This window comes from Euprymna scolopes, chromosome 33 (genome assembly GCF_053919585.1).
Source record: "Euprymna scolopes isolate OS-2025 chromosome 33, ASM5391958v1, whole genome shotgun sequence".
Classification (NCBI taxonomy): Eukaryota; Metazoa; Mollusca; class Cephalopoda; order Sepiida; family Sepiolidae; genus Euprymna; species Euprymna scolopes.
In genome coordinates this window covers 73,988,190-74,012,704 of record NC_136514.1, presented here as the reverse complement: position 1 = coordinate 74,012,704, position 24,515 = coordinate 73,988,190, and the positions used below count along the sequence as shown (strand labels likewise).

The 24,515-nt window shown below is 33.4% G+C and overlaps 1 protein-coding gene across 1 annotated transcript; it reads left to right on the top strand.

Moving 5' to 3' along the window:
- Positions 1-269: 269 nt before the first annotated feature.
- Positions 270-14,827, top strand: LOC145258298 (large ribosomal subunit protein eL36-like). The gene is made up of 4 exons (XM_080116340.1): positions 270-391; positions 635-731; positions 8,827-8,961; positions 14,684-14,827. Exons 2-4 carry the CDS (start codon positions 636-638, stop codon positions 14,789-14,791), a joined length of 339 nt encoding a protein of 112 aa, XP_079972466.1. The 5' UTR covers positions 270-391; position 635; the 3' UTR covers positions 14,792-14,827.
- Positions 14,828-24,515: the final 9,688 nt, after the last annotated feature.

Below are 24,515 nucleotides of genomic sequence, written 5' to 3'. Positions count from 1 at the left end.
ATTTTCGTTTTCAGCGCCCCCGAAAACCTACATGAGTGGTAATTTTAAAGGAATTTTCGAGGGTGGAGTAATTCTTCATATATATCCTCGATTGGAACAAATATTAAAACTGCCTCAGTCAAGAAGGATTCCTTTTTCATCTGTTCTGAGAGCAGATAATACCCTTTATTTCTAGCCCCCCCCCCCCCCCAAAAAAAAAAAAAAAAAACTAAGCAACAATTTTAATTTGAGAGTCAGCGGTTGAAAAATCAGAAAGAATTAATCGAGTTGTGGTAGGAGGCAAAAAAATTAAGGGGCGATAACTCGCGTTTACCTTATTTTATTGAAAGAGGGCAGCACCGACATTTACCCACAATCCTCTTCCTTTCAGCCATTTTTTCCACGCCATCAGGTATACATAATTTCATCTGTCTCTTATCTTTTTTCATCATACCCTTTTAATAATTAAATTCAAATCTATTCTTTTTTCAATTTGTGTACATATCTATCTACTTTATTTATATGTGGTTTTTATCGATTTTTCGTTTGCCTTTGTTGTCTTATTTTAATTTCAATTCCTATTAGTCCGTAAAGATTTTTACACGTGTTTGTTTTCGTGCGTTTAAATCAAACAAATGTGATCTTTTTTTTTCAGAATGCCTCTCCGTTACGATTTGGCTATTGGTCTCAACAAAGGCCATAAGGTTACTAAGTTGCCTGGCCGTAAATTGAAACCTTCCAGACGAAAGGACGTAAGTTAATTTTACTTCTTGTTGTAATTGTCCATCTTAAAAGTGAAATGCACGATCTTAAACTGATTTCAAAATATTTTTTTCAGTTTTGTAAATTCAATTTCTATATATTCTTCGAATTAAAATAAGGCACACACTCTTTTATAGATATTTTCATTTTTAAATTTATACTTTTTGGCGTACTCGTGCAGCTTACGGACCGTGCTATTTATTGGTACGGTATTATTTAGAAAGCCATTCTACCATGGGGAGGTTGTTTTGTATCTATTCTGTACTTACATACCTTACAGTCTAATAAAAATCTAAAACGGTACTTGTACAGTTTAATCGATACATTAAAAAATGAAACTATCGAAAAGTTTAAAGTGTACGTATCCGTTATGAAATGAAGTTCAGTGAAAAAACAATTTATGATACCGAGCAAAAGGTTCGATTTTTAGGAAGAAAAGCTAGATGGGGGGGGGGGGAAGTGTCGGCGGTTTAAATTGACTTATCTCCCCGTGGCGTGGTCTAAAAAATTCTTCAACGCGCTATCATAAAAACGTGGTATTTTTTAGATTAGCTCCACCTCCACCACTTTCTTTTAAATGACTTTTATAGGTTTTCGGGTAAAATCCATTGAAAGCGGTCGGCGGTTCTTAGATGAGAAAATAAAGCTGTGTACGCATTATAAATGTTTCTTTTCTGTGTCTTATGTTATACATTAGGGGTCATTTCGAGTTAAAAGTTTATTTACTGCACCCATCTGGACTAGAGAAAATCATGATTTAAATGTGCATGTCTCGTCTAAATAACTAACGATAATTCTCTGATACGGCCGACCAGACGGGTGATCAAAAAGTCAGATCGAGCGTTACCGCGTACCGGAAAACGAAATGAGACCAAATTGACAACTCGGAAATTCTAAAAAACAATTTAAACAAATTTTATTTTCTACTTAGGTAAAATAAATGCAACAACAACAAAAGAAAACATGGAAAATAATTATAATTAATTAATTTTAATTAAATTTTTTTTCAAATGTTTTTTTAAAATTTTTGTTTTTCAATGTTTTTTATGTAGAATAAATGTACGCGATGCAGCAAAGGATTTCGCCGAATTTATTGGTTCCCGCTCGCTCTCTCCACATAAATTCATCAAGATAGGAACTAAACAATTGTCAATTTGATCTCATTTCGTTTTCCGGTACGCTCGATCTGACTTTTTGATCACCCGTCTGGTCGGCCATATCAGAGAATTATCGTTAGTTATTTAGACGAGACATACACATTTAAATCATGATTTTCTCTAGTCCAGATGAGCGCAGTAAATAAACTTTTAACTCGAAATGACCCCTAATGTACTAATGTATAACGTCAGACACAGAAAAGAAACATTTATAATGCGTACACAGCTTTATTTTCTCATAGAACCACCGACCGCTTTCAATGGATTTTACCGGTTTTCGACTATGCTGAATACGGAAATCGCATTGAAATTTTGCAGAAATGAGTAGTTATCGAGATATAAAATTGTATTATGCATTGTATTTTTGGCGGCCATCTTTTTTACGCGTGTGCGCCATAAACAAATCTGCGTGCGTAACAAAGATGTCCGCCAAAGAATACAATGCATAATACAATTTATATCTCGATAACTACTCATTTCTGCAAAGTTTCAATGCGATTTCCGTATTCCGCATAGTCGAAAACCATTAAAAGTCGTCATTTAAAAGAAAATTGTGGAGATAGACTTAATCTAAAAATTTACGAACTGGATAATTTTTTAGTGTTTTTATTTAATGTAAAGTGTTTTATTCGGCTCGAAAAACATACAGCGTTTACCAATGTATTTGAAAAATACAAATGGCGGCGGACTCTATTGAATACGTAAGTTTGGGAACGTTAAAACTAAAAAAAACTGTACAAAATATGGGTTTGTATTACTGTACACATAGATTCGAAAAAGTTGCCAAAAAAACAAATATATAACAAATGTTATCAAAGGCAAGATAAGTTACTTTTCTACCTAACTGGATAAATTTTTGTGTTTTTATTTAATGTAACATGTTTATTCATCTCGAAAAACATACTGTGTTTACCGATGTATTGGAAAATTCAAAATGGCGCCCGACTCTCTCGTTAACACGGTAAGTTTGGGAAAAGGTGCTATAAAACTAGACAAAATATTAGAAACTCGCTCAGTATATGTTACCGTGACATAGGTTGACATATATTCAGTGGGTTTGTAATAGTATTTTGTCTAGTTTATTATTTATAACACCTTTTCCCAAACTTACCGTGTTAAAGAGAGAGTCGGGCGCCATCTTGAATTTTCCAATACATCGGTAAACACTGTTTTTCGGGTTGAATAAAAACACAAAAAATATATCCAGTTTGGTAGAAAAGTAACTTATCTTGCCTTTGATAACATTTATTTGTTTTATATATATATATATATATATATATATATAATTTTTTTTTTTTTTTTTTTTTTTGACAACTTTTTCGAATCCATGTGTACAGTAATACAAACCTCAAAATACTGTTAGAAACACTAAATATGTTTAAGGCCACCATTCGCCCATGTATGGAGTATTGTTGTCATATTTGGGTTGGTGCATCTACCATTAGTCTCTCGCTCCTAGACAAGGTTCAAAAGAGTCGCCAATCTGATAGGTCCCTGAACTGTCATCTAAACTTTAGCCCCTGTCCCATCGACGAAATGTTGCATCCCTCTGCCTTTTCTACAAGTACTTTAACGGTGAATGCTGACGAACTGCAAGCATTTGTGCCCCCTCGACCTAAATACCCCTGACAAACCCGACAAGCAGCTAAACCACACCCCTTCACAGAGATCCCTAGATGTAAGAGAGCCTTCTACTCCAATAGTTTCTTCCCCAGGACAGCTAGACTTTGTTATTCCCTGCCGGGTCCCTGCTTCCCCAAATCTACTGACATGCAGAAGTTCAACGTGAACCGACACCTTGCTGCCCAACTCCCTACACAGTACCCCTGATGCCTATGTCCCTGATAGTACAAATTGTCTCAGTCGTGAAGGATTTCTCCTCCACCGAAAGCGAACAAGAAATGGAAGGGCAGCATCTGAAGAACAGATACTACACTTTGATCTTGGCCAAAAGGCCAAGTATTATGTCCCTGGTAGTAGCTCCCTACAACAAAGTGGCAATATGCCTTGTTTGGAGTGGAAATGTAATTAAAAAATAAAAAAAAAAATAACATCGGCTGATATATATTAGTTGGGTTTCTAACAGTATTTTGTATAGTTTTTTTTTTTTTTTTTTAAAGTTTTAACTCATTTTCTCAAACTTACGTAGTCAACAGTCTGTCGCCATTTGCAGTTTTCAAATACATCGATAAACACTGTTTTTCGAGCCGAATGAATACTTTACATTAAATGAAAACACTAAAAATTAGGTTCTAGTGCAGTCAGTGCACTTACTGATCCGCGCTATTTTTTAAATCGTATTTCCAAGTTTGAAGTTTTTTTTATTTATTATTAATAAAAAGCAGGCGAAAAACAGGTTTAGAGTGGATATTTCTCATTGCTATGAGTTACAAATAACTTGTAATTGTTCATGAAATTGTCACATGTGATAGTTTAATCAAGACATTAAAAAAAATGAAAATATCGAAAAAAGGGTATTATTTTACTTTAATGCCCGTCTCACGTTCGTATATAACAATATTTTTTGTGTAGATTTCTGCAAACCGTTTTCGTCGCAAAAAAATAGTTTTCATTATATAAAGAAATTACTTTTTCGAAAAGTGGCTGACCAGACAACTTTTCCATGTAAATTTAACTTAAAATGAGCACCCACTTCCTGGCCACCTGAGGGGGGCATTTTTTGTGTGTTTATTGGCTAAAAAGTTTTTTGTTTGTATTACTGTATACATAGATTCGAAAAAGTTAAGAAAAAACCCAAATATATAACAGATGTTATCAAAGGCAAGATAAGTTACTTTTCTACCAAACTGGATAATTTTCTAGTATTTTAATGTAACATGTTTATTCAGCTCAGAAAAACAGTGTTTACCCCGATGTATTGAAAAATTTAAAATGGCGCCCGACTCTCTCTTTGATACGGTAAGTTTGGGAAAAGGAGTTAAAAATAAAAAAAAAACTAGACAATACTGTTAGAAACTTGCTCAGTATATGTTACCGTGGCATAGGCTGACATATTCGGTGGGTTTTTATAACAATATTTTGCCTATTTTTTAATCTTTAACTACTTTTCCAAAACTTACCGTGTCAAAGAGAGTCGGGCGCCATTTTAAATTTTCAAATACATCGGTGAACAGTTATTTTTCGAGCTGAATAAATGTTACATTAAATAAAAAAAACAAAAACAATAAAAACATATCCGTTAGGTAGAAAAATAACTTATCTTGCCTTTGATAACATTTATTTGTTATATATTTGTTTTTTGATAACTTTTTCGAATCTGTATACAGTAAAACAAATCCCTCTTTTCTATTTCACAGCCTAACCATCGCCTACGCACGCGCGTCGACTATGCGCGTACGAAATGGCCGCTCGTGATAACATGGTTTAATATTTGAAAAATTACTTGTTTTAATTTTTCACTAACCGACCTTAAGAATGCGTGAAAAAAAATTGAATATCTTTCCAAGCTTATAACTACTTGAAAAAATGTAATTCAACCCCTATTTTTATTTATTTTTTATTTTTTTCAATTAAAGGTGCAAAGACCAAAAATTAAAAACAGGTTTAATAGCAAATTATGCAATATTTGTTTTTTAAATCGGTTTTCTTTAAAAAAAAAAGATTTGAAGAAAATCAACCAAATTTTACGATTTTTTTATAATCGAAGTTCCAAAAAATCACTTACGTATAAAAATTACTAATCAATGTGTAAGAATTTATCCATATTTATATTTTAAATTCCATTTTTTAAATTAAAATTTTTAAACGCCGATTTGAAAAAGGCGACATTATGTAAGCTTTTTTACGTTCTTATCGAAAAACGGAAAGTAGTTTTTTTTTGTTGTTTTGAACTACAGATGGATAGAAGGAAGTAAAACTAAGACGAGTTTTTGCCCTTTAAAAAAAAAAATACAGTCGAGGAATTTTTTTTCTTTTCACAAAGAAATATGTAAATTTTTGGATTTAATATATTTTAATTCTACTTTATCGAGTGAATTTTTTTTTTTTAATATCCCAAAAAAAGAAAACGTTGAATGAAATGAAAAAAAAAAATTGTTGTCAGCGTCCAATACTTACTGTACAATACAAGCAGAACATAGGCTTCCAATTAAAAAAAAAAAAAAAAAAAAATTTTACACTTTGGACTTTACAGGTAAATTTTCCCCCCCAAAATATATAAAACTTTGAGTAAATTATTAAAATTTTAATAGACATTTCAAGATGGGGGGCGGGCGTGAATTTAAAAAAAAAAAGTTTGTCTAAACTATTATATTCGGTTCATTGGAAAGAGCATAAAATTTCACATTGACCCTGAAGATATCGTAAAAATTTAACCTATAGAAAAATTTTGATAGCATTTTAAACGTTTAAAAATTGAAGAAAAAAATTAACTCGTAAAATTCAATTGATTTTATTATGTAAAAAAAATGGCTGCATGAAGTCGCGCAGACACTTTGTAAACTTTTTTAAAAAATAAAAAAATATTTCTATTACTTTTAAAACAACTTTAATAGTTTATTTTGGAAATATATTCCATAAAGAAAATAAACAACCCACTTTTAAAAGAGAAATTACGAATTTTTTATATTTTATTCGCAGTTTTGGGTTAGGGGTGCCAAAAATTGCCCTCAAATTCTGATGCACTAGGTGTATCAGAATTTTTGTAGGAATTTTTGACACCCCTAACACGAAACTGCGAATAAAATATAAAAAATTCGTAATTTCTCTTTTAAATCTTGTAATTTCTCTGTTAAAAGTGGGTTATTTATTTTCTTTATGGATTATACTTCCAAAAAAAACTATTCAAGTTGTTTTAAAAGTAATAGAAATATTTTTTTTTTTTTTTTTTTTTTTTAAACAGTAATGAATTTTACGAGCTCAGTATTTTTCAATTTTTAAACTTTAAAAATCAAAAATTTTCTATTGATTCTATTTTTACGATATTTTCAGGGTCAATGTGAAATTTTATGCTCTTTCCAATAAACCGAATATAATATTTTAGACAAAAGTTTTTTTTTATTATTATTATTTTATTCACCCCCCACCCTTTTCAAGTGTCTATTAAAAAATAAATAATTAATTTACTCACCAGTTTTATATATCACAAATTGAAGGAAAAAGATCAATAAATAACATAATCAAATTTAAAACAAAAAAGTGTTTTTTAGAAATTTAGCTGTAAAGTCCGAAGTTTAAAACCTTTTTTTTTTTTTTTTTTTTTTTTTACTGAAACCTTTAATTGAAAAAAAAAAAAAAAGATTAGGGTTTGAATTACATTTTTCGAGGAATTATAAGCTTGGAAAGACGAGGTGGAATTATTCACTATTTTTCACGAAATTTCTGACACACCTACTGATGCATCTAATAATAGTACACTGTGACAAGGCAGTTTAGTACGTGAGTGCACATTTAACAGCCTTCGTTTCTGCTCTTGCGTAGCGTAAACGAAGGCTAGGCTGTGAAATATAAAAGTCCAGGGGTTAATACCATCACGCACTTGCGCGTACAAAAATGGCCAGAATTACATGGCTTCATATTTGGAAAACTACTTGTTTTTCGTCTAATTTAAAAAAATTTCCAATACTACACTGACAAGGCAGTTTGAGACGTGAGTGCGCATTTAACAGCCTTTTTTATCCTCGTGCCTAGTGTAAACGAAGGCTGGGCTGTGAAATGGAAAATAGTCCCAAAGTTAAGGGGTTAATACCATACAAACGAGAAATTTGCAACAGAAACGGTTACCATCTTCTTTTAAAGCACACCGAAAACAAAACTTTTTTTTTTTTTTCTATACGAATGTGAGACAAGCCTTAAAGTAAAAAATACCGATTTTTCTTTATTTCCTTGTCTTTATTGAAAGATGACAACAGAAAAAGAAATCGAAAAAGCTTTTGGCCAATAAACACTAAAAAAAAAAAAAAAAATGCTTCTCAGGTGGCCAGAAAGTGGGTGCTCATTTAAAATTTACATGGAAAAGTGATCACCCACTTTTCGAAAAAGTAATTTCTTCATATCATGAAAACTGTTTTTGCGGTGGAAATGGTTTGCATATTTACACAAAAATCTACACAAAAAATATTTTGTTATATACGAACGTAATGTAAAATTTTACTGAAAAAGGTTATATTGCACGTAGTCGGGGGGGGGGGGATTTCACTTAATTTCATCGAGTAGTTTTTTACAGCGAAAAAGCAATTTATCGAACCGAGCAAAAGGTTCGATGTTTAGCAAGAAAAGCTAGTAATAAAGATGGTGAGGGAGTATCGGCGCTTTACATCGAGTTATCTCGCCGTGACGTGTTCAACAAGTTCCATGATGGCTGACTTCAACGCGCTCTTATAAGAAAATGTTTCTCCGCTGTAAAAAAAAAAAAAACTACTTGATCAAATTAAATGAAATTTGTTTTCGCAGATCTTCAGTCCAAAACGGATGCATACAATATAATCTTTGATATTTTTATTTTTGAATGTCTTGATTAAACTGTACAAGTACCTTTTTTTTCTTCTATAAATTTTAAGCAATTATTGGAAACGGCAAAAAGCTTGTAAATTTGAATTATGTTGAGTTATCCCCCATTTTTTGCGAGATAGTGGCTCCTCGGTTAGCTATAAAATTTAAACTTAAACTACTTGATCAGTTTACGTAATTTTGGGAATACGATATATTGATATATTCTTTCCATCATGACTTGATAAGTGATGACCTGGTATTTAATTTAATTTTTATTTTAAAATCCACTTCTATAGAATACAGCACAGAAATTGTTACATCTTAGAATAGTTTTTACTACCAAAGCTAACAACCTGGATAATATCGCATAAACCGTAAAGTTAGTTTGACATTGGTTAAAAACTGATGCTGTGAGACCGTTTGTGATTGCTGCCAAACTTCCTACTGATTGGCCATAATGTGTTATTTTCTTCCCCAGAGATCATCCAGACATCTTAAATTTGTGAGGGATCTTGTCCGTGAAATTGTAGGATTCTCTCCTTATGAGAAACGGTGTCAGGAGTTGTTGAGGATCTCGAAGGACAAAAGAGCTCTGAAATTCTGCAAAAAACGAGTAAGTAACAAATGCACAAATTTTCTATCTATTTGAATGAAATGATCCTTTTATCTATTTGAATGAAATGATCCTTTTATCTATTTGAATGAAATGATCCTTTTATCTATTTGAATGAAATGATCCTTTTATCAATTTGAATGAAATGATCCTTTTATCAATTTGAATGAAATGATCCTTTTATCAATTTGAATGAAATGATCCTTTTATCAATTTGAATGAAATGATCCTTTTATCAATTTGAATGAAATGATCCTTTTATCAATTTGAATGAAATGATCCTTTTATCAATTTGAATGAAATGATCTTTTGGGAAGAGCAACATTTCCCAATCTAATTTTTTTTATACAAACATTCGTCACCAAATTATTTTAAAAATCTGGAATCTATGTAGAGTTAAAAGTATCGAACCTTACATTTGAATATTGAACATATTTACCTCATACCAGGCACATTACATGATTACAAGTGGCATGTTGAATCTCAGAAATAATTTAAAAAAAAAAAAAATAAATAAAATAAAAAAATGCCTCATTGTTGCGTTAAAGATTTGGACGAGATGGAAAGTGAATATTACCAAGTCCTAAGTTCTGATCAGTGAGTGTATCGTTGGAAAGTTCCCTACTCGATTTGTAGGAAGAGTTTGATGTAATTCAATGTTTTATGAGAAATGCTGTGGATGTTCCTATTTACAATGCCTCCCCACGGGACAGTTAGACACCAGGGTCGTTTTTTAACGTGGAGAAAAGGAGCAAAAATAAAAATTGTCTCAGTCGTGAAGGATTCCTCCTCCACTGACAGAGAGCTAGAAATTGAAGTGCAAATCTGAAGAACAGGTACTACACTTTGATCTTGTCCCGAAGGCAGTGGATGTTGGGCGGTTGTGGAGAAGACAAAAATTTATGTCTACAACAATTGCGACCAATGATATTTATGTGTTAAAAGCATATCTGCATGATGAAACTTAACGGTGAGAAATATTGTTACTATCGTGATACGCTTGGAGCACAGGGTGAAGCAAGTACAAATGTGATTACAAGAATTAGGAATGGATGTAATAAGTTCAAGGAAATCATCACTAACCAGCAGAGCATTATCACTGTATTAAGCGTGTGTATGCAGTGTAACAGCATGGATAAATTGTTTCTCTCTTACTAATGACTATGTTATCTATAATATAAATCTTACCTGTCTGTTTAAATGTATGTTTGTATGTCTTGCACAAACTTTTGACAAGTGACATATTTTCATGGGATTTGTATCATTTTGAAGATTGATCCTTCGGATGACAAATATAAAAATTGTGACCGAAAACATCAATTCCTTCACCCTCAACTGGGCACTTTTCTACAGGGAGGGGTTGCTTTTTTCACCAATATTTTCAAAAGTCATCCCCTTTTTATGATTGTCTAGCCTTAATTTAAACCTACATCACTTCTGGTTTGGCGATGGGCTCAACAGCAAAGGTGTTACTTTGATATCAGAAAAGGCAGAATTTCACTTTTTTCAAATTCAAGAACTACAGGTTTCAATATAACAAAGCTTGGTGTCTGCTAAATCTAATGTAAACTTTACAAAACTCGTCAAATCATGTAGTAATTAACTTATTTTTACCACATGTGAACTTGGTTTTTCTTTTACTAATGATCATCTTATTTCTTCTAAAATAGACTTTGAATATTCTTATACATAAAAAGCTTTAATGAACTTTAAAGCAAAAATGAAGTTAAAACCTATCTGCTGATCCTTTCAAAAGTATATAAATTACTCACTTTATTCCCATAACTTTAGAATGGGGATCATATATACATATATAGTGGCATTATGTATTTGTTTTTATGGTATGGCAGTCATACCAATCAGATTTTATTTTGTGTTTTTTTTTGTGTTTTTTCAAGAAAAAAGAATTTTACTAAATTTTATTTCTAAAAATTGTAAAGAAGCAACAGACTATTGTAGCAAAATTGAAATATTGAATTACAAGTGAAACCAATGGCACCTGCTGAATTTTTGTGTTCCAGTAATAAAAAATATTCAAAAATTGAAGAAAAAAAATCCGTAAGGTAGAAAATTTTGTAAAAATTATCAATTTTAGCAATTACATAATACTGGTCTGCGAAGTTTCAAAGGTAAAGCATCTGATAAGTGATTCCAGGGTAATATGCTATGCAGAATGTCACACTCATTTTGTTCAATCAGGTCACAATTTTGAGATACGAGGCAGTAAAAAATAATTAAAAACACCATTTAGTGCTATTTGTTCTCTTTAATTTTGGAGGAAAAAAATCGACAAAAGAAGTAATCTTTTCTTGCATAGTTCCGAAGATAAAGAGGATATATTACAGAAAATCTAATCCTGGATGACTTTCTCCTGTGTTGGGCAGCTACCACGTTTCCTTTCAAACACCAACAGTAGTCCGCAAGAAAGTTCACATCTCATTGGCCTTGGTAGCATTCTTCCACGATACGAATATCCTGGTGGAAATGTTCTCCCTGAAGTCACCACAGTTCTGAGGGAAATAGTTTAAGTGGGACCGTAGAAAGTGCATTTTGACTGACATACAAGCCCCTAATTTTTTTATTGCTGTTCAAGAGCTTATTGACTTCTTTCTTGTATTTGCACTTCGGTTATTTCCTAGAAAGTTTCTTATCACTGATTTAAGCGACCACCAAACGAACAGCTCAGCTGCATTCAATGCATCGTCAAACAGTCGTTCATAAGTTCCCTTATCTGAGGCCCATCAAAGATGCTAGCCTTAAGCTTCTCGAGACTTATTCGAGGAAACTTCTGAAGAAAAGTAAATCCCGTGCCGTCTTTGTTCATTGCTTTCACAAAGTTCTTCATCAGTCCCACTTTGATATGTAAAATATATGTAAGATATGTAAGACCTTGTTTGGTTCAACAAGAGAACGAGCCTGAACATTGTTTGAATCCCGTGCCAAACGTCGTGGTGGCCATTCTTGTCTGACAAAATGCTGATCATCAGCCTGACTATTACAAACACAAAAAGCATGGGTACTTTGTGTACCACCCTGTAGTCCCAAAACCAATACAACTACTTTAAGATCTCCACAGATCAACCAACCATGGTCATTGTAGTTCAGAGCAGACAGTAGCTGGTCCATGTTGTCATGAGTTTCCTTCATTTACACCGAATGACCGATTGGAATTGAAGATTATCTATTTCCGTTGTGAAGGAGGACAGGACTGCCTTGAGACTTCTGCTTGAAAAGTCGATGAACAACAATCTCTATTCAGTAGCTACATAGTCCAGCTCCATTGATTGAATCAAACCAGCAATGGTGTTACAGTAAACTCCTGACAAGTTCTGGGTTATGAAGAACTGTCTAAATTCTCTTTCACGCTCTTGGTACCAAAAGAATGTTGTCTCGGATGCTAACAAATTTTTCTCACAAAGACGAGAACCCAGAAGCTGTGCTAATTCCTTTTCTAGGTTTAAATCCCATGTCAGGTCATTGAGGCTTGTGTTGAAGGCACTGACCGGTCATTCTCTTCTAGCATGTATTCTCCACCTTCTGCCCTGTCTAGTGCGGTATCAGATTCTGATTCAGAGCTAGATTCCATTGCAACTGATTGGAATTCAAGAGTATTCAGCTTCCATTGCAACATCTGGCTCAGGAATGGGCAGGCCTGGACCATGAGGGACTTGTCATATGGCCGACGTAACATTAAGGTACTGAATACAATGCTCGTTCTTGTGATTAAGATTAGTCATGCAGAAATAGCAGTCTGACACATGATCTTTACCCTCTCTCCAAATCATTGGAATAACAAATGGCATACTCTTCCTTTTTTTATTTCTCCAAACTGCTATTCATTGGTACACTTCCCCAACATCTTGGCGGAGGGGGAAACAAACAAATACGCAGAAATTTGCCTGCAGCGCCAAAGTTAAGTCATGCACTTGTCATTTAACTTGATAATCGTTAAATTAAAACAGTTTTCATTTCCTCTCCCACCGTGACCGAGCAGGTAAGATGTCAGTCTCCTCCCCCCCCCTTTCTTTTCCACCTTCGCATCAAGGCTTCTGGTTCGAGCCTACCTTCCTACCAAAACATTTTTTCTTCTTTTACACCTCCAAAACACCCGGACACCCCCGCTAGTCTGTATATATAAAAGGCAAAGCGGCCACAAGCACTTTTGTATGTCAAAAAAAGTTTTTTTTTTGTTTTTTTTGTGGGGATTCTTGCCTCGGTTACTATTATGAAGAACTTTCTTATACTTCCTAGATAATATCTTCGATATGCGAACGAACGTCGTCTCTCTTTATTTTAATTGACTTTTAAAAAATTCCCCCCCGTCCCGTTCTTTCCAATGTTTGTTTGTCTTTTTCGTATAAAAGCGAAACTGATCGAAGCAAACAGCAGTGCCTCCTGGTCTTCCTGCCAGGACGTCCAGAACTCAATTAGCGTTGATCAATAGACAATTGCTATTCATTTGGACGCTGCCAGAGTTCCCTCTTTTTGGGGGGAGCTGGTGTTCCCCAACATCGTGGGGAAACAAATCTAATATATAATAAGCAAAATGTGTGTGTGTGTGTGTGTTTGTATGTCTCGCAAAAACTTTCCACAAAGACGGAGTTGCGCCAGATAGGTATCATTTTGAAGCTCGACCCTTCGGACAACAAGTATTGAAAAATTGTCTAAAAGACATTCATTCCTTTACCTTCAATGAGGGTAGCAAAAAAATCGTTCCTTCATTTTCCTTTTCTACTACTACGACTATGGCATGATGCTTGACCTAGAAAACGTTCAATCTGTCTTTTTAAACGTTTAATTTCATCCGTTCTCTCTCTTTAGCGTCGGGTAATATGTCGGACTGTTTTTTCCGCCTTCTCTCAAGGCTTCAGGTTCGAGCCTACCTTCTTACCAAAACTTTTTCTTTTGTTCTTTTACACCTCCAAACACCCGGGCAATTATTACTTTGCCCATTTTGTTTTGATCTTTCCCCCACCCCACCCGGGCAACGCCAGGCACCCCCCTAGTGAATAATACAAAGTAGAAAGCGGGGAAGCTTAACTGGCGTTCAGCCAACTATAAAAACCCTTTTCATTTCTGCGCATACGTGATTCTTAACCTACCAACTCATTAACTTAGCTATCTGTTTCTGCAAGTCAATTTTTTGATTGATATCGCTAAATTTTCCTGTCATGTCATAGCGTAGTAGTAAGATGTCAGGTTTTCTTTCACTTTCTTTTCTGCCTTCTCGTCACGGGTTTGAACCTGCCTACACCTACTACTACCTTTTTTTTTTTTTTCTCTCGACACACACCTCCAAACACCCGGGCAACGCCGGGCACCCAGGCTAGTATTTTAGAAACCTCTATTATGTACAAGGAACTCTGTATGTGTGTGAGTTTGTTTCCTATGCATTCGAAAATGGTTGGGTTGATTTTTATGAACTTTCACACTAAGGTACTTTGTGCCTAGCAGTGTTCTTTGATAGGTTTTGTATCGGAATATCTTTAATAAGTATCAATAATCAAAATAATCCGATGAAAGAAGGAACCGGCAATTTTGACCAACATAACTTAACATCACAGTTGCATTTGAGAAGTTGCCATACAAGTTGTCAGATTTTGCTACAATAACAGAACCAAAGTATTCAGTTTGTAATAATTGTCACATTTAACCAGCAAATTGGTTACATATTGTGCTATTGAGTTTCTTCTCACAAATTATTTGATTTTTGTCTTTTCAGTTGGGAACACATCTCCGAGCCAAAGCAAAACGTGAAGAAATGCAAATCACATTGCAGAAGATGCGAAAAGCTCAACAGGCTGCTGCAGCAGCCGCTGCGCACAAGTAAAAATAATTGTGAATAAATTCATTATGTCAGCCTACATTGAAGAGTTGGGTTTTTTTTTGTTTTTTCTGAATTTTTAAGATGAGGATTTATTTATATTTTTATTTTGACTATTGTTCTCATGAGTGATATCCTCACAAATGTTTGGTTGATGTAACCTTCGACTTTCTTTAGGTGTATCTTGTCAAACTTGAGAATCTGTATGGGATTTCAAATGGAGCCCTTTATTTCTATGGGAGTAGCATATTCTTTGCTTAGAAGTCCTAAGTAGTTTGCAATTGTATTGCTGGTATCACTTACAATTGCATGGAGGTAAAATTCAATTGTAAGTGACAGTTTTTTTGGAGGTTGAAGGTTAAATCTTTAATGTTGACAGTATTAATACTACAATTGCAGTCAAAACATAACATTCAACATCAAAACATAACATTCAACATCAAAACATAACATTCAACATCAAAACAAGAATAACATTCAGCATCAAAACATAAAAATAACATTCAACATCAAAACATAAGAATAACATTCAACATCAAAGCATAAGAATAACATTCAACATCAAAGCATAAGAATAACATTCAACATCAAAGCATAAGAATAACATTCAACATCAAAGCATAAGAATAACATTCAACATCAAAGCATAAGAATAACATTCAACATCAAAGCATAAGAATAACATTCAACATCAAAGCATAAGAATAACATTCAACATCAAAACATAAGAATAACATTCAACATCAAAACATAAGAATAACATTCAACATCAAAACATAACATTCAACATCAAAACATAACATTCAACATCAAAACATAACATTCAACATCAAAACATAACATTCAACATCAAAACATAACATTCAACATCAAAACATAACATTCAACATCAAAACATAACATTCAACATCAAAACATAACATTCAACATCAAAACATAATAACATTCAACATCAAAACATAATAACATTTAACATAAGAATAACATTCAGCATCAAAACATAAGAATAACATTCAACATCAAAGCATAAGAATAACATTCAACATCAAAACATAACATTTAGCATCAAAACATAATAACATTCAGCATCAAAACATAAGAATAACATTCAACATCAAAACATAATAACATTCAACATCAAAACAATAATAATCCTAATTTAATACAAATTGTATGTTTTTCATTTTAATCTGGAAACGAATATTCTGAATATTTTCATCACTGTCACATCTGCTAATAAAGATTAAAATCAGACAATACTGCTACCCTTCATATCTATACATTTTCAATTTCAATATGAACTTATTTTCATGTAAAATAATCCAAGTCCAGTAAATTTAATATTTTTTTAAAATTTTTACTTAAAAGGATATAAAAATAATATCAGCTTTCCTAAGAATTTTATTTAAAATATATCTATATTTACATGTACGAAGTTAGTGCAAATTTTTTTTATCATCATTTCTAATTTGCTACGGCAGAATTCTTTAGTAATTAAGGATCCTTGACCATCACCTCTTTAAAATGCAAATAGATTCTGCTTTAATGATTGTCCAAAACTTCTATAAAATTTAAAATCGGGCTTATAGGGGGCATGTCGCAAACTTTCTGTTACCTAAATTCATCCGCTTCCACAACTTTTTCAATTGAATTACAAGAAATGTTAGCTAAGACAACAACTCTTCCATAAATTTCATTTGTCTTTCTAAATTACTCCCCAGTTCATTCTTTCGCATCCTCTTTTTTGAAAGAACCTCTTCTAATTTTATGATCAATTAATCCATTGTTACTAATACATGCAATAACAGATGTTATTTTCTCTGACTACAACTACTGCACCTTGTACTTTTTTTTAGAGTGGCCTTCTCTTGAAATAAGATTAAAATTGGTTTCATCCATATTAGCAGAACTGTCTTGCCTTATTGATATTATTAGCAGCTTGTTCATAATGAACCACTTTTTAAGTAAAGGGCATAGTCCAAGTGCTTTTTTATTTCATCACACAAGCCTTAACCAACTTATTTGTCTTGTAGAGTGGCCATGAGTTTTCAATTAATTCATCCGTAAAATGCTTTTGCGTAATTGTAAATTTTTTAATTGATTAGTCCATTTTAGAGCCGTTTTTTTTTTTCTTTTTTTTTTTTTTTTACATGTAAACAAGTTCATTATAAAGTTGAAAATGTATAGAACCCTTAGTCAAAGCTTGATCAAAATTTTTTTTTTTTTTTAGAAAATATTTAGGGCTTACAGAAATCTTGCTTAATTGGCATCTAATGATTCGATCATATTTAATGCAAATCTGAAATATATTTTAACCGTCAAATGAGATTTTGGTCTATATTGTACCCCTTTAAAAACATTAAAAAAAAATACTTAAAGAAATTGTTTTAATACCTATTATTAAAATTCCACAAATCTGAAGTAATGTCTATGCTTTGAGGAACTACAGTTCCTAGCCTAACAACAGTCATGTTGCAATGCAATTAAAAACAATTAAAATAAAAGCAATAATATTAGTTCTACAGAATAATACAAATAGACTTGAGTAAATTGTACTACATCCCATGTGACATCACAAAAACAGAACCAGGTAAATGTGTGGGATATTAGTCACCAGTTTTTCACGCTAGTTTGGGGTTTTGTTTTTAGGCTATTTATAATGGGAGCAATAGGAAAAACTGAATATTTTTAGAATTCTTGTAAAAGAATTGTGTTGAAGAAAAGGAAGTTCATGCCTAAGTGAAAAGGGGCCGAGTCTGATAGAATTCATGGGTACTGGTTGCCATCTTTCACAGGAATCCTCTTGTTGTCTCTGGATGATTGTGCCAAATACCAGAATGGTTGGTAGGAGGAAGGACTATTTTAGTCATAGAAAATCCTGCTAAAAGACCAGATGTTGAAAATTACAGAGCAATTGCTTGCTATGGAAGACATTGATAGTGATATTCAGTACAAAAATCTATGACCATCTTGAAATAAATGGTTTGCTACCACTTAAGCAAAAAAGGCGAGAGGAAAAGAGTTTAGAAATAAAAGACTAACTATCGGTTGATAAATGTATTTTAAAGAATTTTGAATGTATCTTTGGTAGATCATAAAAAAGCCTATGAGTCCTGGAAGGATTGGCTGAAAATATAGAGTTCATAGGGAAAGTATGAGCAGTTGGAAAACCATTTTTAAAATGCAAAACTTCAGGATGGCCTTCGGGTCAAGATCAAAGTATAGTATCTGTTCTTCAGATCTACACTTCAATTTCTTGTTCTCTGTCAGTGGAGAAATCCTTCACGACTGAGACAATTTGTTTTTGTTCCTTTTCTCCACATTAAAAAAACGACCCTGGTGTCTAACTCTGTCCCGTGGGGAGGCATTGTAAATAGGAACATCAAATGTGTAATTTTCCAGGGAAATTTCTTTTCACCACTTCTATTCATGATAGCACTCCTACCATTGACACGTGTATTAAGAGACAAAAGATAGGACAGCAACTGGAGAAGGACAAACCGGAGATCAGCCACATGTTATGGATGATCTGAAATTGTTTGGCAAAACAGAAAATGAAATTTGTTTTCGGGTTCAACCTGTCCAGCAGTGAAGTTAAGACATAAATATGGAGTTTGGAATTTGCAAATGTGTAATTGTTGCTCTTAAACGAGGGAAGAAGAGAGTAACCATGAAAGATCATTTTGCCAAATGAAGGAGTAGGGGGGGGGATGAAAGAGAAGACGAAAGAAGTGTGTATGATAAAACTCCAAATACTGAAATCTCAACCAAATGGTAGGAACCTGTTCACAGCCATCAATTCATGGGCTGTTGTAATTCGGTAAAGTGCAGATTTTGTAGGATGGATTCAGGAGGAAATGAAATAGCTCGATAGATGCATGGAAATTATTAACAAAGTATGGAGCACTTCCTCCAAATTCTGATGTGCGTAGGCTGTTCATCATAAGGAAGAAAAGAGGATGAGGGCTGAGTGGGTTTGAAGAATGTGTCGAGGTAGAGCTTAGAAGTGTGCACCACTTCCTGGCTAACAGTCATGACGTGTTACTTGAACAAGTAGCGAAAGAGAAACAGAATGATTGGAAGATAAGCAGAAGTACAAAGTAAGACTCAAAGCAGAAAAGATGACTGAGTTGGTAAAAAATGAAACTTCATGGTCAGTTTGAGCAAGATACTAAGACACTAAAATGCCAGGGTATGTGGAATTTTTTGTCTAAAGGTGACTTGAAAAGAGAAACAGAAAATCTTATATTTGCTGCTCAGGAGCAGGCACTAAATACAAATGCAATTAATAGAAATATCTACAGGAAGGATTGTTCTGATAAGTGCAGGCTGTGTGGTGTAAATTTTGAAACAGTGTCACACATTGTTAGTGCGTGTTTTATACTAGCTAAAAAAAGAGTACAAACGACGCTATTACAAAGTATATGCAAATCTGCATGAGAGTTTGTGCCAGAAGTTTGAAATCCAAATGACGGACAAATGGTTCCAACATTACCCAGGAGCAGTAGTGGAAAATGAGGAAGTTAAGATTATCGAGGATTTCATGGTTCAGTGTAATGAAGAGGTAACCAGATATTGTAGTCTTTATATATATATATATATATATAAAAAGGCAAATGCGGCGGGCACATTTTTGTATGTCCAAGAAAGGCTTTTTTCGCTGGGGTTCTCGTTTCCCCTGGGTGAATTACTTGGCTGAGGAACGTCCTGGGAACGCAACCAGCTCTCCGGGGGAACGAACGATAGGCACATGGAAACATCAACACAACGGGTCGAGATGTCGTCAGCTATAACTGGCTGGTATGGGTCGCTTCTTGTCTTCATTGCGTCGTTACAGGCATCTTTTCATCGTCAGCATTAATGGTATGCTGAAATTTAACGCTTGTACAAAAATAGCAAACAAATTCATTTTTATAAAAATATAATTTATTTAAGATTTAACAATGAGGAGCATATTTTTATAAAGACCAGTTGAAACCAGACGCATGCTATGTCGCGTCCGCCGACTCCAGAATGCAAGTGCCAACTGTTTAAAACGATAGAATTATATTTAATTCTCTCTTTCAATGAAGAAAGAGTAATAGAGGGAGTGAGAGAGAGAGAGAGAGGGGGGGCATTAATACATAACGTTTAAACATTGTTTTGTTTTTGTATCTATGTTGTTTCGTGTTTGACCTTTGAAATTCTAAGGTCTGATATCATTTTGCCTTGGTTCAATATTATAAACAAACTGTCATTCTTTGCTTGAGTCATACCAGAACATTTTCAAAATCACAAACACCTTCTTAATACCTGCACCTCACAAACAGAGACCAAGTTAGGCACAAGGTTTATTGATGTAGAAGCCCCCAACTCCCTCAAAAGAGGCTATGTCATTGTGTCACAGTTTATACACCCCCTAGATCATAATATCTACGATTTCCAAGGGACGTCGTGTCTAGATTTATTTTGATCGACTTTTATAAAATTTGTGCTATTTCGCTGTGTTGCGTGTTTGTTTGGCTCTTTTATTTAGTATAAATAAAGGGGAATTAAATTGAAATGAGGTCAATTCCTCGGATTTCGCACCGGGGACGTCCAGAAAGCAAATCAGCTTTGATCAATGCGGTTAAAACCATCATATCAGACAATTGCTATTCATTTGGACTGGGTTTCTCCCACCATCTTGGGGAAACAAACAAAACCAAAAAAACTGCCTCGCAGCCAAATTTAAGTGCGGGATTTCATTCCATGATGGCGTGATGTTTGACCTTATAAAATTTACGCACATATCAGTTAACTTCTTAATGCTTCAATTTCAAACATTATCATTGCCGCTGCCCCCGTAGCGTCGAGGTAAGTCATGTTTTTTTCCGACTTCGCCTCAAGGATTCAGGTTCGAGCCTACCTACCTACCTACCAGAAATTTTTTTTTTTTTTTTTTTTTTTTTTTTTTTTACACTGTCAAACACCCGGGTAATACTGGGCAGCCTCAGTAAGAAGTTTTAACATCGTTCGTTTTTTTTGGGTTTTTTTTTTTCCATCACGTTCGCTTTTTTTTTTTTTTTTTGTTTATAATATTTAAACAGGGTTATTACTTCGCTTTGTTTGGATTTAACACCCCCCCCCCATTCACACACCTCTAAACACTCGGGCAACACCAGGCACTGCTGCTGGTCTATTATATATAGAGCAAGATTGGCGCACACATTTGCGTATATTCATGAAAGGCTTTTTGCATCGGGTTTCTCGCGTTGGTTAGATTCCGTGAGAAGTTTCCTTATACTTCCCAGACCGTATTATCTTGCATTCGCAAACGGACATTGTCTCTATTTTTTTTGATCGAGTTAAACAAAATTCCCACTATGCTGTCATCTCCAGTGTTTGTCTGTCTTTTTCGTATAAATAAAGCAAAACTATTGGAACGCAACCAACTGGCCTTTAGGCCAGGTAGTATCAGTTCTGTAATTGGTCCTTGGTCAATGTAGGGGAAACCCTTCATACTGAGACAATTACTATTTACTTGGATACTGCCAGAGATTCCCCGTTTTAGAGGGAGCTGGTTTTTTCCCCACATTAAAAACAACCTTGTGTATAATTTGCTTTCATGGGAGCTTTAAAAGCAACGCCATTTCTGCAAGTCATCTTTTGTTTTTCATTGATTACGTTATATTTGAACACTTTAGACTTCTGGTCGCCTCATGTAGTAGCGATAAGACGTCAGATTTTCCTTCACTTTCTTTTCTGCCTTCGCATCACGGGTTCAAGCCTGCCTGCCTACTACCACTTTTCTTTTTCTTTGCTCAACACACACCTCGAAACATCTGGGCAACGCCAGGCACCCAGACTAGTTGTGAATAAGAAGACCAATGAATGCCAAATTATTGACGTGGCTTGCCCAAAGGACATCAACTTAGCAGGCAAGAAAAATGAGAAACTACAGAACTTCCAGAAACTGAGTGGAGACTGCTAGATTGGGGAATAAGAAAACTTCCATCGTGCTAATCATCATATGTGCACTTGGCTCAATTTCAGATGATCTTGAGAAACAGTTGAATTTCTTGTGAATAAAGTATAACATCACCGTACTCCAGAAGTCGGTTCTGCTTGGCAGAACAAACATACTATGCCTGGTGCTTTCCATCTAATTAACCCTTTGAAAATACTTACTAACTTTGATATAAAAGCCAGCTCTTGAGTGAAAAATTAACCCGTGTAAAGCATCATAACACTGTAAAGTTAACGAACACCAGCATCACCATCACCATAATCATAATAAAAAAATAAAAATAATAGTTTTAAGTTGTTTGGGAATTATATCCAAACAAATTTCACTAACAATAAATTGGTTTATTAAATGAGAATTTAACCTAAAATTGTATGAAATTATGAGAATTTCTTCAACGCTTGCATTTATTTAGGAAAATAAAGAAAACATTTATTGTGTACTTTTGTCAGGAGATGAGCAATTATCAAGAACACTCTTTTCCGACTTAAAAGAAAAAAAAAAAGAAAAAAGTCAACATTAAATTAAAAACCGTAACATTTCTTTTTTAATAAGAGATTTAAACCAATATTATTTGTTTACAATCAAGAACTTTTTTTCAACATTTTTCTTTTAAATAAATAAAGAAAACTGCGCTTAACAAACAAGTAAAAATTGAAGCAAGACGTAAAAACTATTAAAATATATTTAATTTCATTTTTCCAGGGTTCGCATTTTACATATACACAAATCACGTGACATTTTGGTGGCCATGTTGTCTGTTTCAACATAAGACACAAAATTGTGAATATTGCCGGCCTGTGCATTAAAATATATTATCTAGAGTTACTTCCCTTCCCTTAATAACGCGAGCGAGTCAAAACCGCGTTTTAGTTCGAGTATTTTCAAAATCGTTTAATTTCTTAAGTAGATTATAAAAATAATTACCTTTTAATATCAGTTTCTATGTGTATGAGGTATTTTAACATTTATAAATTAACAAAATAATTTTTTATTAAAATTTAATTATTGCAACTTTTTGTAAAATTCGTTTTCAAAATTTAGTGGTTGTCTAAAATTCCCCCTAGATTAAAAACAAAAATGCAGAAAAATATGATGTATATACCCGTTACAGAACGAAAATATCATATTCCAAAAATCACGAAAATCAATTAGTTTTACATTACAATGTTGATCTCACAAGTTTGAATTATTGTTATCTTCCTTTGTTTCTAAATATGAGACTGTCCCTCCTTGTTTATTCATAACATTTGAATTTCTTGGTTAAAAATAAAACTACTTTGACAATGTATATAGTTTTTGGAATCTGACATTTTCTCCAGTCACAGTAAATACATCATACAGATTAAAAAAAAAAAAAAAAATTAATATAGGAGGAATTCTGGAGAAGCACCCAGAAGTTTTACTTAAATCATGTTTTAGTTTAAAAAAAAGAAAAGAAAAAGGCAGCAAAACACTAATTTATATTAAATTTAATCGTGTATGTGAAAGGTCAGAAAAAAAAAAAAAAAAACATGACCAGGAAATTTTCAACAAAAATATGGTAAATATATTGTGAAAAATTCCAGTTACATGCCATGTTTCATTGTTTTAAGCCACCTATGCACAATTCTAGTAGGCAGCCTGTGATTGGTTTATTTGTATTGGCCAAGATAATTACTTGGCGCCTTTTTTGTAAATATCCATTTTGTTTTCAGTCTATGATAAAACACCTGGCAAGAAAGACTCACCAAAAGTCGGATCCAAGAAGAATGCCTTATCGAGAATGGAGCCGCAACAATTTCTTCATGTTATATCACCTAAATGTTTGGTGAAGAAGGACTTGAAATCTCTACAAGCAGAGACACCTTCATATTGTGCCGAAGATATCCCAATTAGAGGATGGCATCATTTGAACATTTTCATCATCTTTATATCACAAATGTTTGAACATTTCTCAATTCAATTAGGGTCCCAAGGGACTCGATTTATGCCTAATTAAAGGCACCAGAAATCTTGCCAAGAACACCATGAATTATCATGGATCCTTTTTGAAGGAAAACCGAACTACCACTCCAACTACTGGCTCCCTATTCGGGAGACAAAACTGACTCACCGTTTTGCAAGGACTGTATCAGGACTAATAACTTTTCTTTGCTGTTATAACTGAATAAAATTTGAGTTTAAAGGTATAGTTTTTTGTAATTTGTGGAATTATTTTGCCTCTGCCAGGGAGTATTGAGTTTGTGAGATTAATTTCTCACTATATATATATATATATATATATATATATATATATATATATATATATATATATATATATATATATATACATAAATAAACATAGTTAACGAATTCGATATGTTTATACATATTCTCACATTTAGAGATGTTTGAAAGAATTTATTCGGTGTGCATGAATTGTTTGTGTTTGAGGTGCTTGCATTGAATTTCACAATTGAAATTCACATTTCAAGTAGAACACTTTGATGCTCCCTTTTTAGGAATTACAATTTGGAGAGGAAGAGCCGATTTTAGGGAGACATTTTTAGCAAAAACTGTTAGTATGTTTATTCTTAAATGTGGGGAAAATGTCCTATGCTAATCACAAAATAAGAGAAAAATATTTTTAAAATTACAAAAAAAAAAAAAAAAAAATTTTTGTTTGCACAACAATAAGCCGCCTTTTTCAAGAGAAAATTGCCATATTTTTTAACAGAATTCTTTTTTAATGCAAATCTTGCATGACTCCGTGAAAAAATTTCA